This window comes from Erpetoichthys calabaricus, chromosome 11, assembly GCF_900747795.2.
Source record: "Erpetoichthys calabaricus chromosome 11, fErpCal1.3, whole genome shotgun sequence".
In the NCBI taxonomy this organism is placed as follows: domain Eukaryota; kingdom Metazoa; phylum Chordata; class Cladistia; order Polypteriformes; family Polypteridae; genus Erpetoichthys; species Erpetoichthys calabaricus.
Window position 1 is genome coordinate 137167510 of NC_041404.2, and position 14535 is coordinate 137182044.

At 40.8% G+C, this 14535-nt stretch overlaps 1 protein-coding gene across 2 annotated transcripts in view; it reads left to right on the forward strand.

The window, feature by feature from the left end:
* cramp1 (cramped chromatin regulator homolog 1) overlaps nt 1-14535 on the forward strand; it is a 45222-nt gene that overhangs the window by 22085 nt on the left and 8602 nt on the right. For both annotated transcript variants that reach the window (XM_028814057.2, XM_028814058.2), the window contains exons 10-18: nt 2094-3131; nt 3239-3410; nt 8002-8183; nt 8279-8353; nt 11353-11434; nt 11823-11927; nt 12136-12308; nt 12653-12827; nt 13977-14144. In XM_028814057.2, the coding sequence (XP_028669890.2) occupies nt 2094-3131; nt 3239-3410; nt 8002-8183; nt 8279-8353; nt 11353-11434; nt 11823-11927; nt 12136-12308; nt 12653-12827; nt 13977-14144 (2170 nt within the window). The remainder of the gene's footprint in view (nt 1-2093; nt 3132-3238; nt 3411-8001; nt 8184-8278; nt 8354-11352; nt 11435-11822; nt 11928-12135; nt 12309-12652; nt 12828-13976; nt 14145-14535) is intronic.

Consider the following 14535-nt stretch of genomic DNA (forward strand, 5'->3'; position numbering starts at 1 on the left):
GCCACTATACAAAACAAAAAATGCAAACTCCAATGACTACTACAACCAACCCTACGAACTCGGAGGACTTTTAGGCGTAGAATTAAATGAACACCTGAGCTTTTACAATCACCTGGCAGTCATTGTCCCAAGGAATTGGGGGACTAAACACAACAAATGTCATTTTTATTTCTCAATATCGTTTGTTGTAAAACATTGGCCAGTAATAAAAACTGACAATCTGTACTTTAGTCTCATATTCATGTTTTCATTTAGAATACTAGGGGGCTCTGCCCCGTGCGGGCCCTACATACCAGTCATTTCCCGGATCTGCCGTTTGCGACGAATCGTGCTGTGCTTTTGGATAAACATGAATATCAACTCTGTCTTTGGTATCTCCGTCTTTCGAAACTGTTATTGCTGACAATTTGTCAAATGTTGGTTTATTATATAAATGTGAGTGTGATCTTTTCGGATTCATATAGAAATCCTAGATAACTTCTTCTTTGTCCATGTTTTTCAGATAAATTTAGTGTAAAGTGCGATACTTCTAGATGTATGGATTTGTATCCATTATTAGCTGTAGAATTTCTAATATGTCCGATCGTTTAACTCTTTCAATTCTATGTTGCGTCTCTTCTCCGTGATCATAAATATAAACCTGACCGAATTGTGGTTTCTTTTGAAGTTATAAACTTGTAGTAGCTTTAATTGTTGCGGGACCACAGATTCTCATAGCGCATGGTCCTGAATCGTGTAAATCTATGTTTTGAGCATTGAATGATGTGAACGTGAACAGATTGTTGTAGATTCGAATATTTTGCCTGTAGTATTTGTGGATTTCACTTTCACCAAATAAGTCTTTTATTCCTTGCGGTTACGCCTCTTCATTGTGAAGAAACACTACTTTTCCCTGATGGCAACACAAATTAGACGATCTACAAGTCTCCGACTTTAACTTTCTAAAGCCTAACAATATCTTCATACTTCTGTCATATCACCTATGTCCATATATTCAATCTCTTTTCGCTGTTCCATTATTTCACTGAGTAATAATTTCCGTTTTTGTTAGCACTGATGCGATCTTTACTATCAGTTTTTTGAGGCTTTCGAATTTTAGTAATTTCGTAATCTCACACATGCAGAGCAGGTTAATCGTGGCAATGTTTTTGAACCTCTTTACGAAGTTCTACTTTGTCTTCTACTCTTTGTCTTTTCTTCTTCTACTGTTTGTCTTTTATTTCCGCCCCTGCTTGGACCGGTTATGTTTTCATTTCATCTCTTGGCTCAAAGTCTCATCTTGCGGGACTTGAAATTATTACTCTGAAAAAGTCTTGCCTCGTCCCAAGATTTTTTTATATAATAGAGAGACTTTTTTTTTAATATACACTGCTGGTTGAATGTTTTAGAACACCTCAGTTTTTCTTCAAATTGAATCCGTTGAAATGCAGTGAATGACCTAAATCGGTGAAAAGGTAAGCAGTACACTGCCAGGGGTTTAAATGTAAAGTTTAGGTTAGCAAAAACTGAACTAAAAAGAAAATTTCAGAATATTTTAAATGGGCCTTCTTCAGGGAACAACTAATAGGTTACAACCTATAGATGCACTGTAGCATTTAAAGTGAGTTAAGATTAGCAAATTTAAGCAAACAAGCAAAGTTGGAACAGATCTCTGAAGTACTACTTGGATAGTATTGCACTGTAGAAACGGCAATTAACAAATGAAATGAGACAAAACGTTATTACCGTTAGAAGTGTAGGTCTTTCATTTAGAAAAATTGTGTTCATGATTGACCTACACAATCCAAAGGCAATTGAAAACTGGAAGAAATTCTGATAGGAAGAGATCTGGTAGACCCAAAGTTACCACCCACTCAAAAGACAAGTTTCTGAGGGTCACCCATCTAAGGCTGTTTCCTGATTGTCAGAGTGTCTGTAAGCAAGGTATAATCTGGACTGTTTTCACAACCCTGGTTCACATGTGTATTAAAAAACAATGGCCTCATGATGCCAATGCAACCCATTAGAAATAATGGTATCTTTTGTGGGGGGAGTAAAAGCAAAGTAGTTTGTCCAAACGGCCACAGACATTTCCTTAACTGTAATCTTTACAGAGGAAGACGTTAGAAGAAGGCGTTTCTGGCCAGTCATCTTCATTTGAAGAGAAGGAGGAGCTCTACTTGTACCCCACTGAGAACAGCACACTTACATCTCTGCCAGGAGTGGCACGGGTTGTCCACTCAAAAGCTTTCTGCACTGTGCATTGGCAGGAGAGTGGGAAATGCAGGTCTAGCACTAAAGAGCTGCCTGCTGCCCATATTCTTGGCATCCAGGCTACCTCTAAAGGACCGGGTCGGCCAGGAAGTCGCAAAGAAAGTCCCACTTCTACAGCAGATGATGCTCAAGGGGCAGATGAGTCCGATTTGCGCGTCACAGAAGAGGAGATGACTGACAACAAAGAGCAGTTGGACTCGAGGCACATTCCTACAGGCCAGCATGTTCCTGAGGAGGGAAGAGATGGGGTCATTCACATGACTGAGGTGGCCACTTTAAATTCAGAGTCCCTTTCCTGTTCTGTAAATCCAACGTTGCGTCACTCTGAAGAGGAGCAGGTGGCACATGAAGGATCGGAGAAGAAACACTGTTCACCACAAGGCTCTCATGAGCTCTTGGCATCTGACAGATGTGATCGAGGCATGGTTAATGTGAAAGTTGGGACTGTGGTAGACATTAATGGAGCCCAACACACGAAAAGTCCGACTCCTTTGGATGGTAGTGAGAGGGCTGTTCCACCTCCCTCTCACAGTGACTCATTTTTACAAACGGAAGGAACCAAAAGCAGTGATAAAGATATTTGCACTAGACTGGACGAGGTAGCAGAGGACTGCACTGAGCCCTGTGGAAAGGAGACTAGCCCTGGGCTTCTTCAGCAGGTTCGTGGAGAAGGCTGGAGTGCTCGCAGCACCGAGAATGTCACGCTGGCTGAACTCTACCTCATGCTGGGTAAGCCTGGCAAACTGCAGCTGGAGTATGACTGGCTGCCAGTCTGCCAAAGGGAAAAGGCCCCGCCCATGCAGAACCCCGAACGTCACACCCAGCGGCTGCTCAAGTGTCTACTGCAGCTTGTTTCAACAGAGGTCAACCCCAAGCCAGTGAGTTTGCCCTTATTTTTTTTTTTTTTTTTGGTTTGGTTTAGTTTTTGGTAGGTTTGAATAAAAAAGGCAGTCATTCTACATTAAACCTTATGTCTTTCATGTAGTGTTCAGAAGTAAGCACCAGCACCACGTCACCACTGAAATCAGTACCAGAGGAGCAATCTGTTGTGCCACCAGGGAAGAATCTGGCGGTCACTCCTCGGAGCCCTAGCTGTGGCCGAAGTCCTGCATCTGTCCGTGGCAGTAAGGTGTTCTCCCCCACTGCAGGCTCCCCAGGTATTTTATAGTTTGCATAGACTGGTCATAATTACAATGGCTTAAGTGAAGCGTAAATGTTGTCAGAACTTGCTGACTTTTTGTAAATCAGCTGGTGAATGTTTGCCTACTCTGTACTGCTCTACCAGTGCCATACATGGTGATTTTGTATATAACTAGGGGGCTTCGCCCCCTGCTCGCTTCACTCACCAACCCCCGTATTTGATTTTCCAGATACACACTTTTAAGATTGTTTTTTCTTTGAATTGTTGCTATTTCATTAGTTTCACTTTTATTTCAGAACTTCTGTAAAAACAATATTTGTAATCTTGCGAGTCCCAATATGCTGAATCTTTTTAATGAGGTCAGGATAGGTTTCTCTGTTTGGAATTTCAGCATAGACCAAACGATCTACATCATCAGCATTTAATGTTTTTTTACAAAGTAACAAAGTAAGTAGAGTTCTGCATTGGACTCCTGTCTGTAAAGTCGTGCTATTTTCCTCTCACAGTTCCAAAAGTACATGGGTTTACCAAGGTGATACCCCAGCTTTTGTCTAGGTTTTTGTACAAGGGCTAGACAGAATGTTTTTGACTCCTGGGGTAAATTTATGTTTTTAAATAAGCAGACAGATAAATATATATATATTAACAAAGTAACCAATAAATGCATGTGCGGTAAACTCTGTTTTTGAAATTCTCAAGATTCTTTATATGTCACATGCATAGTTATACAGGACAACATGCAGTGAAATGCATCCTGATCCACTTATCAAAAACTGTGCAAAGTTAGAAGAATATCAGTTAGATTAATAAAAAGTCATAGATCGAAAGATAACAGTATAGTAGAACATAATAAAAAAGTAAAATGATGTGAATAAAGTAGAATTAAGTGTTAAGGTGCAATAGTGTAATTATTGTGCAAAACCAAAGTTAGACTGGTACATAGTTAAATGAGGCAGTTTGTTTGTTTGTGCTACTGCGATCTTTACTTTTTTATATTTTCTAATTTTCCTACTTTCATATCCTTTAACTTTCTCCACATGTGTATAGAGCCAACATTTTTTTTTTTTTCTGAGCCTTTCTAATTTCCCTGGTTTCATAATCTCTAACCTTCTCTGTATGTGTTTAGCGCCAACGTTTGTAAACATCTCTATGAAGTTCTACTTTGTCATTTTACTCACTGTCATTTATTTAAGAGCTGGATTGGACGTGCTTTTTTTTCAATTCCTCTTGTTCTGGGCTGATAATTATTTTCCTTATTTTCTGAATTTGCACCTCGATTATTCTTTTTTGCTCTTTTTTCTGTCCAACGCATTTGAGTCTCTTTTCTCAGCGCTTTTCTTTCTTCTTCGTTTAATCGTCGACGTTTCATTTTTACCCTATTCATTTCATTTCTACCGTATTAACCTTATATACTTTATATGCACTGAGCCCTGGAGCTGTGTGTGCTGTGTGACTGCCTTTACACTACTGATTTGTTTTTTTTTTGTTTTTTTTGATATTGCTTGTAAGTAGGGTGTGTCTTGCAAGACTCTTGTTCTATGTTCCTGTGAGACGCACCGTGGCAGGTCTCTTTCGTCTCACGGGTCTTTAAATTATCTTCCGAGAAAAATCACGTATCGTAGACTATCAGGACAGGGGACAGGATTTCTTTTTGTAATAGAGAGATATAATAGAATTTTTTTTTTAACATGGAGGCAGTTGGGAACAGGGAAAAGGTCCAAGAAAAAAAACGATTAAAAAACATTAATAACTTCAAACTCAAAAGTTGCTGAAACAACGTCAGCCTGGTGTGGTTTTTCAAATGTCACTTGCTGTTTCTGCTCCTGATCAGGACAAAGCTGCCACCTTTCTGGTATGTCGCTTTTTATAGTGGAGGGGCATAACTAGTTAGCCACATCACAGCTAATTGTCCATGCCCTCAGTGAGCATCTTGTCTGGGCTGTGAAGAAAGAAGAATGTAATGTTGGTGACAGCACCCCCTCACTTACCTCAGTTGAGCTTGTCAGGAGATGCTTGGGCAGACTTGTGAGACAATTTATACATACATTTGTACTTGAAAGTTTGTGAACCCTTTAGAAGTTTCTATATTTCTGCATAAATATGACCTAAAACATCATCAGATTTTCACACAAGTCCTAAAAGTAGATAAAGAGAAACCAGTTAAACAAATGAGACAAAAATATTATACTTGGTCATTTATTTATTAAGGAAAATGATCGAATACAGTAATCCCTCCATCGCAGATTTTATATGTAAGCATATTTAAATATATATCGCAGATTTTTCGCTGCTTCACGGGTTTCTGCGGACAATGGGTCTTTTAATTTCTGGTACATACTTCCTCAGTTGGTTTGCCCAGTTGATTTCATACAAGGGACGCTATTGGCAGATGGCTGAGAAGCTACCCAGCTTACTTTTCTCTGTCTCTTGCGCTGACTTTCTCTGATCCTGACATAGGGGGTGTGAGCAGGGGGGCTGTTCGCACACCTAGACGATACGGACGCTCGTCTAAAAATGCTGAAAGATTATCTTCACGTTGCTATCTTTTGTGCAGCTGCTTCCTGAAAGGACATGCTGCACGGTGCTTCGCATACTTAAAAGCACGAAGGGCACGTATTGATTTTTTTTTATCTATCTCTCTTTCTCTCTCTCTCTCTCTCTCTCTCTACTCCTGACGGAGGGGGTGTGAGCTGCCGCCTTCAACAGCTTTGTGCCGTGGTGCTTCGCATACTTAAAAGCTAAACAGCCCTATTGATTTGTTTGCTCCTTTGAAGAGGAAGATATGTTTGCATTCTTTTAATTGTGAGACTGAACTGTCATCTCTGTCTTGTCCTGGAGCACAGTTTAAACTTTTGAAAAAGAGACAAATGTTTGTTTGCAGTGTTTGAATAACGTTCCTGTCTCTCTACAACCTCCTGTGTTTCTGCGCAAATCTGTGACCCAAGCACGACAATATAAAAATAACCATATAAACATATGGTTTCTACTTCGCAGATTTTCTTATTTCGCGGGTGGCTCTGGAATGCAATCCCCGCGATGGAGGAGGGATTACTGTATTACATATTTGTGAGTGGCAAAAGTATGTGAACCTTTGCTTTCAGTATCTGGTGTGACCCCCCCCCTTGCAGTAATAACTGCAACTAAACATTTCCGGTAACTGTCAGTCCTGCACACCGGCTTGGAGGAATTTTAGCCCATTACTCCGTACAGAACAGCTTCAACTCTGGGATATTGGTGGGTTTCCGCACATTAACTGCTCGCTTCAGGTCCTTCCACAACATTTCGATTGGGTTAAGGTCAGGACTTTGACTTGGCCATTCCAAAACATTAACTTTATTCTTCTTTAACCATTCTTTGGTAGAACAACTTGTGTTCTTAGGGTTGTTGTCTTGCTGTGTGACCCACCTTCTCTTGAGATTCAGTTCATGGACAGATGTCCTGACATTTTCCTTTAGAATTCTCTGATATAATTCAGAATTCATTGTTCCATCAATGAAGGCAAGCCGTCCTGCCCCAGATGCAGCAAAACAGGCCCAAACCATGATACTACCACCACCATGTTTCACAGATGGGATAAGGTTCTTATGCTGGAATGCAGTGTTTTTTTTCCTTTCTCCAAACATAACGCTTTTCATTTAAACCAAAAAGTTCTATTTTGGTCTCATCTGTCCACACAAAACATTCTTCCAATAGCCTTCTGGTTTGTCCATGTGATCTTTAGCAAACTGCAGACGAGCAGCAATGTTTTTTTTTTTTGGAGAGCAGTGGTTTTCTCCTTGCAACCCTGCCATGCTCACCATTGTTGCTCAGTGTTCTCCTGATGGTGGACTCATGAACATGAACATTAGCCAATGTAAGAGAGGCCTTCAGTTGCTTAAAAGTTACCCTAGGTCCTTTGTGACCTCGCCGACTATTACACGCCTTGCTCTTGGAGTGATCTTTGTTGGTCGACCACTCCTGGGGAGGGTAACAATGGTCTTGAATTTCCTCCATTTGTACACACTCTGTCTGACTGTGGATTGGTGGAGTCCAAACTCTTTCGAGATGGGTTTGTAACTTTTTCCAGCCTGATGAGCATCAGCAACTCTTTTTGTGAGGTCCTCAGAAATCTCCTTTGTTCGTGCCATGATACACTTCCACAAACATATGTTGTGAAGAGCAGACTTTGATAGATCCTGTTCTTTAAATAACACAGGGTGCCCACTCACACCTGACTATCATCCCATTGATTGAAAACACCAGACTCGAATTTCACCTTCAAACTAACTGCTAATCCTAGAGGTTCACATACTTTTGCCACTCACAAATATGTAATATTCGATCATTTTCCTCAATAAATAAATGACCAAGTATAATATTTTTGTCTCATTTGTTTAACTGGTTTCTCTTTATCTACTCTTAGGACTTGAGTGAAAATCTGATGATGTTTTAGGTCATATTTATGCAGAAATATAGAAAATTCTAAAGGGTTCACAAACTTTCAAGCACAACTGTAAAATGAGCTTTCACCAAGGGATATTTAAACATGTCACATACAACTTTTTAGTCTGAGAAATGTGAAACCTGAGCAGCATTTCACAACTAAACTGCATTTTATTCTTTTGTAGGAGTACGCAGTGCATCTCGGACTCTCCTGATTGCTGACCCAACCAGAGCAGAAAGCGGAGAAGGAGAAAGTGCAGTGTTTGCCGTTCCCACTACGCTACCACCAAACAGCCGACATGGGAAGATGTTCTCACCCAACAAAGAGGCAGAGATCTCCCTAAGACAGCAGTTGGATTCCATTAATGTGAGTGACTTTGATGAAGCAACATCAAAGAGAGGGGCAATATACGCGCAGGAGTTGGGGCTTTTTGTGAAGTTTCTTTTTTTGTTTTTGGTCAGATGCAGTCAGATTTGTTCCTGCCAAAGCAGAGGAAATTCAGGAATCGGCACCTCCGGAAGCCCTTAGTTGTGCAGGTAAGTCAGAAGGGTTTTGTTTTTGGGGGTATGAGCCCTTCCTGTGTCTGTTTTGAGAGTAACCCGTGAAAAATTCAGAACACTGTCTCTTTCCCTCAGATATGACCAATGAGCAGTTTTCATTTCTGACCCAGATGTTGACTCTTATTTGACTTAAACCTGAGAGTCCATTCCAAACATCTTTTAGACACCCTTGGGCCATTTTCAAGGACTGATATTCTGGCAAATCTTATGAAACTGCAAATCAGGGTACTGTATATTTTAGGGCTTCAGTAGGATTGTCCTTGTTATCTGATTGCCAGTTCAGTTTTTTAGATGTGCTTCTTGTAACTGAGTAGGTGTGGTGGATGTTTGCTGACTGGGCGACCAACCACAAGCGTTACCTGGTAGGTGACCACCCAACTAATCAGATTGTGATTCAGACCTACGGATATAACTCTGATCTGCAACTTGTTAAGTGATCCAACCCATCTGATGCAAAGCCTCAGGTTTTGACATCAGAGGTTCAGTTCCCGCAACGGGAAGCAAAGGTACGTACACCTGATGAGCCCCAGTTAGGGTGAAACATGTGTCGTGTGCTCTTCGTATTATTTAACAGGTACTCTATAACATGCCTGTGGTCTGCTTCTCACAACTGAGAGGGCATGGCAGATGTTTGCCAACTGGCCGGCCAACCTCAAGCATTACCAGATAGGAGACCACTCAAATAATGAGACTGCGATTTAGACCTATGGAGGTGTATATAAAATATTGAAGAAGATTCTGAAGGTCTTCAGTGATACTGGTAAAGTTTCAGTTGAAGGCTCAACCCAACTTGGTTGTTAAGTGGAGAATGGATATTCCTAATGTGTCCCCAACACTTGGGACATTTTACAGATAAGCATATGGCTTCAGTACCTGAGTTGCCCAGTGCTTATGAGTGGGCTTGGGCAATCCCATGAACATCAATACTCCAGTTCATGTAGCTTCCTTCTTCCATCGATGCAAAATGAGCAGTTTTCAAATATGACGCCATACTTTTTATTAGTTGGAGCAGTGTTGAGGGCTTTCTATAGAATTAAGCCTTTATGGCCAGGGCTGTAGTAATCCCAATTTTGCCTTGATTTGTACCAGTAGGTATACTCTGTCATTTTTTTTTCTTTTCCAAGAACTTAATTGAATTTTCTGCCATTCGTTATATTTTGTGTTATGTCTTTTTTTTTTTTTTTTTTGTACACATTAATATCCTTGTATGTCAGGAGCATTTAATTAAATACAATGCATCCAGAAAGTAATAAATTTGCAAAAACCTCAAGTAAACTTTTTTCACATTGTCATTATGGGGTGTTGTGTGTAGAATTCTGAGGAAAAACATGAATTTAATCCATTTTGGAATAAGGCTGTAATGTAACAAAATGTGGAAAAAGTGATGCTCTGTGCATACTTTCCGGATGCGCTGTATGCTATCTAAACTCCCAAGTCCAATGACATGAAACCTGCTTATATAGAGTGAGGGTTGCAGGCACTTTCCTTTTTCCTTAAGTTTCAAAATGCATATGGTAATTATTGGCAGAGAAACATTTACAACAGCATGTTTTTGTTAAGCAAAGTACACGTTCTCCCCAATACATTTATTTTAAATCTTTTGAAGTGAAAACCACCGCAAAGACACTTTACATAAACACATAAAAGTGAGAGCTGACATGCTAAGAGTGATACAGTGAGCCATTTATGTGTACTGAATTGGCGATTTTTAAACCAATGTCTGAAATGTTCTTTATAGCACCTTTCCTGTTTAATACCACCTCTAAGAATTATCAAGTACTTTTTATTCATTTTATCACGCTTTGTCCATGTACATAGATTGTATTGCTGGAATCCAAACAGGTAAAGTGGCTTAATAATAATAATAATAAATTTTATTTATATTGCACTTTATACTCAAGAGTCATATTGTGGGTCTCAAGGTAGCTAAACCAACAAGACCCTCTTACTTAGTAGGCTTTAGTGCCATTCCATGCGATTATTATCAGTATTATTGACACCCATACATTGTAAGCATTTTAGGTATGTCATGTACAATATTTTCTGAAAAAAGTGGGCAGTGAAGCAGCTTCAGTCTGATTTGTTTGATAAAGAGCAGTGCAGGAATAAACAATAAATAATTGAAAAATGAAATGTGTGGAAATAGTATAGTTGAAGCACATAGGACCAAATGTTTCCATCCCTTAAATAAACAAAATCTAACTTGAGTCATAGCATGGAACTGTTGAGGTGAGTTTTGGTGGACACCCTTCCTCTTAGATGTTTTGTCAGTTTAAGCCTACTACATCCTCAAAGTGGGCTCAACCATGCATCTTGGGGTCCCAGTTGCACCTTCCTTCCAGATCTAGCTGCCTGTAGGTCATTTCTGGGCCCAGCTGCCATCATTCCTCTTTGTCCATAACCAGTGAATGTTTTTTTATATCTTGCCACTGGCCCTGGCCTCAGACTCCAAACCCCTTCTGCAGTATGACCACGGAGGTAACCACAAATCCTCTGCAGACAACCTCCACTGGAAGTAACTGCTCCCTACATCTGCACTGCTTAGCATCTGTGACCAACTCAGCGTATCGTGGAAATTTCTACCCATAAGCATCACAGACTGCATCTTTTCAGGGCAGTGTGAACTCTGAGATCAATAAAGCCTGCAGACTGCTGGACCACACCTGCAAGTCTGGTCTGAGGGTTGTAGTGGCTATTCCAGTCACAAGCTGGTTCCAGTATACTTGAGCTCACTTGGTTCACTGTAGAAAACACTTGCTGTCCAGATAAAAGAAATCCCAGTTGTTCAGATCATAGGGGACATTGAGTTGTTCTTCAGCCTTTGCATCTCCACAAAGGCTGCCAAACATCTGAGGACCTGGTTGTGCCTCTGTGTTTCACTTACTTGAGTGAGGCTTAGGTTAACAGTAGGATCCTAAGGTACTTTGCAAACTAATCTTAAGGCATCCTGTCTGAATATTTGACTGTTTTTACAGAGAACGCTGCTGCCCAGGCCTACAGGAGATGCTTCACAGCATGTGTGCTCCTTCTCCATCCTTTCAAACTCATCAGTCACAGGTAAGTTAGTCTTCATGTAATATCACTGATCATGTATGACATTTGTGACTTAGCTCTGACATAGTTTCTAGTGCAAATAGAGTTTTAGGTCTAGGTAGAGAGACTATGAAAGTACAAGTTGTACTGTTGGTTTGTTGATTCCAAGGATAATCTAATAAAGTGGATGGCAAAGCAGAGAGCAAATTTCTGGCAGCGGTAGAGTAAGTAGGTAATGTAAGCCCCATAGTTCATTGTTTGGTCAAGGTGAACTCCCTTCAAATGGTAACCCTAGATTAAAATTGTGGAGAATGGAACATTTCTTACAATGTCTTTACTTGGATTTCTCCCAAATTATCCCAATTCAATTGTAAATTTTTTTTTTATGTATTTTTTTCCCCCCTTCTTAAAGGCACTGGATCATTCCGGCCAATTCAGTCATCTCTGGGAAAGGCACATGTGGCGAGGCCGATTGTTCCCAAAGTTGTCATGTCCTCAAGTTCTGAGAAGCTTACAAGTATGTATTCCTCAAATCTTATTATACTACCTACAGAATGTTCACAATGCAACATTGGAGGCACAGGCTTTGACCATAGTGGCGTCCGAGACCTTACTAGATAAACGCTACCCTAATTCAGTCTTGGGTGGATTATTCACAGAATTCAAGCTTCACATTCAAGCTTGACATTACCACTGCTGAGGGTTGCTTGGCTGTCTTTCTGCAGGTGCTATTGATGTGGCAGCTAAAGTCTCTGGCATCCTGCCCACTAATCCTGTAGAAGCCCTAGATGGTGCTGATGGACTTCCACGTGACTCCTCGCTTACATCCACACCCTTACAAATGGAGGAAAATCCTGATTCCTTGGCTAGTAAAGGGGATGAACTCAGGCCGTTGCAGGTGAGGCAACCGAGAAGGATTTAGGAGTATTTACTGATTAGATAAGGTGGTGCCAACACTTGCAGGAAAGGTGGTATTGAGTGTTAGTCAAAGAGGCTCTGGATTGTAGGGTCTAAGTGAGCTGACTGCCCAAAAAGTGGAATTGTGGGCTATGGCTGGATGGCAGTTCACTGTCTTTCTCAATTTTGACTTGTTTTGGTTATCTTGGAAGATTTAATATGTAGATAGCTAACGTGGCACAGACCACACCACTGAATTGTGCTAATTTAGTTGGTGGTTTCAAACTTTTTATAGGTCATTCTTTAGCTGCTGTCTGCTAATGTCACACTTAACTTGTGTTTCAGCCACCGCTTCACAATGGATTGTCTACTTCACCGTCTCTCTTATCTCCTCCTAATGTCTCTGCACTGTTGGACATCTCCCTGCCCGGGCCACCTGAAGATGTTCTGTCACAGGATGAGCCTGCAACTCACATTAGTGACTCGATTATTGAACTTGCCATCAACTCTGCTAGCTTCGGTAAGAACAGGCCAGCATCCTTCCTCAAAAAGTTAGAGCAGATTTAATAATGAGATATTTCTTAGCTTGACAAATGTGTCATGGTGATATCTCATCTTCCTACAAAAAAGAAACCTAAGTCTCTGGTGTTTGTAGGTCTTCTCATTCTACTCTTCTTGCCCATCACCTAATATCTTTCCAAGAGAATTATGGGAAACCTACAGCAATGTCTGTGGTGGGTGATAAGTCAGTGGGAGGATGAGCAGAAAGGGGTGGTGATTGTTACAGAAAGTCCCCTTCTTGCTCTCAAAGAATTAGATGTTTTGAAAGCATCCACATCATTATCTCCAGCTTTGCTTATTTCCAGACCTGGGAACTTTTTAGTATTTTTTGAAATAATAAACAGGAAATCTTTGGAATGCGAATTTGAGTTTAGTGCAAATGTCCACTTTAACAATGTACTTTCACACCCCTCTTGCCTACATATCATTTTATTATTTTCCCACCTTTAGGTGGCACAGTGGTACAGTTATAGTGCTGCTGCCTTGCAGTAGGGAGGCCAGGGTTTGTGTTCTGGGTCCTCCCTGCACAGAGTTTGCATGCTCTCTCCATGTCTGTGTGGGTTTCTTCTGGGTGCTCCGGTTTCCTCCCACAGTCCAAAGAAATACACGTTAGGTGGATTGGGGATACTAAATTGGCTATAGTGTGTGCGTGTGTGTGTGTTTGCCCTGCAATGGACTGGTGCCCTGTCCAGGGTTTGTTCCTGCTGTGCTAGCTGGGAAAGGGTCCAGCACCCCCCACAACCCAGTTCAGGACTAAGCAAGTTAGAAAATGAATGATTTTCCCACCCTTCATATAGCCTTTGTTGTAATGTTTTATTTCTTCTTCTCATCCTGCCTAATTTTCTACTGGGTAAATCTACAACACTGTGCAAAAGTCTTAGGTCATCCAAGAAAATTATTTTAAAGCTAGTTCTCTCTAGGCAGTAAGTATTTCTTTGCACATGAAAGCATCATGGAATATGCAGGTGGTTTCTGGCCTTTCAGTTTGAAATATCTTTATTTCCTCTTTTCTTAGTGCTTTGTTTCTCCAAGTATGACCCTGCACAACTATAAACTTACACATCATTCATAAATGATCTAATTTATATGGTCTTTTTTTTTCTTCAAGGTGATGGCTCCTCCTCCCTTTCTCCCTCAAAACTCAATGGCAGTGACAGCTCCAAGAGCCTCCCGTCACCATCAAGCAGTCCGCGGTGCAACTGGATTGAGTCTCCAAGCCACGATCCACAGTGGTACCCGAGTGACTCGACCGACTCCTCCTTGGGCTGCCTTTTGTGTGAGTTTCAAAAGTAAAATTAGCCAATCCCACATTGAACTTGTAGTAAATTATGAGCAACAATAATAAATATTTATAGAACTGTACAATCAAGGGCAACAATGCTTGCACAGTCCTTCTGCCTCCTGTCCTCCACACAGGCTTCGTCGTCCTTCCTCCCGACTCTGGCCATTAATACTGGTGGCTGGCCCCTTTTTATAGGACACCTGGAACAACTCCATCATAACAAAATTAGACAGGTGCATAAATTTGGCCACGCCAACAGAGATATGACTTCAATACTTAGTTGAGCCTCCTTTTATAAATCTAACATCCTCTAGACGCTGTCCTCCTATAGCCTTTGATGAGTGTCTGGATTCTGGATGGAGGTATTTTTGACCATTCAATACAA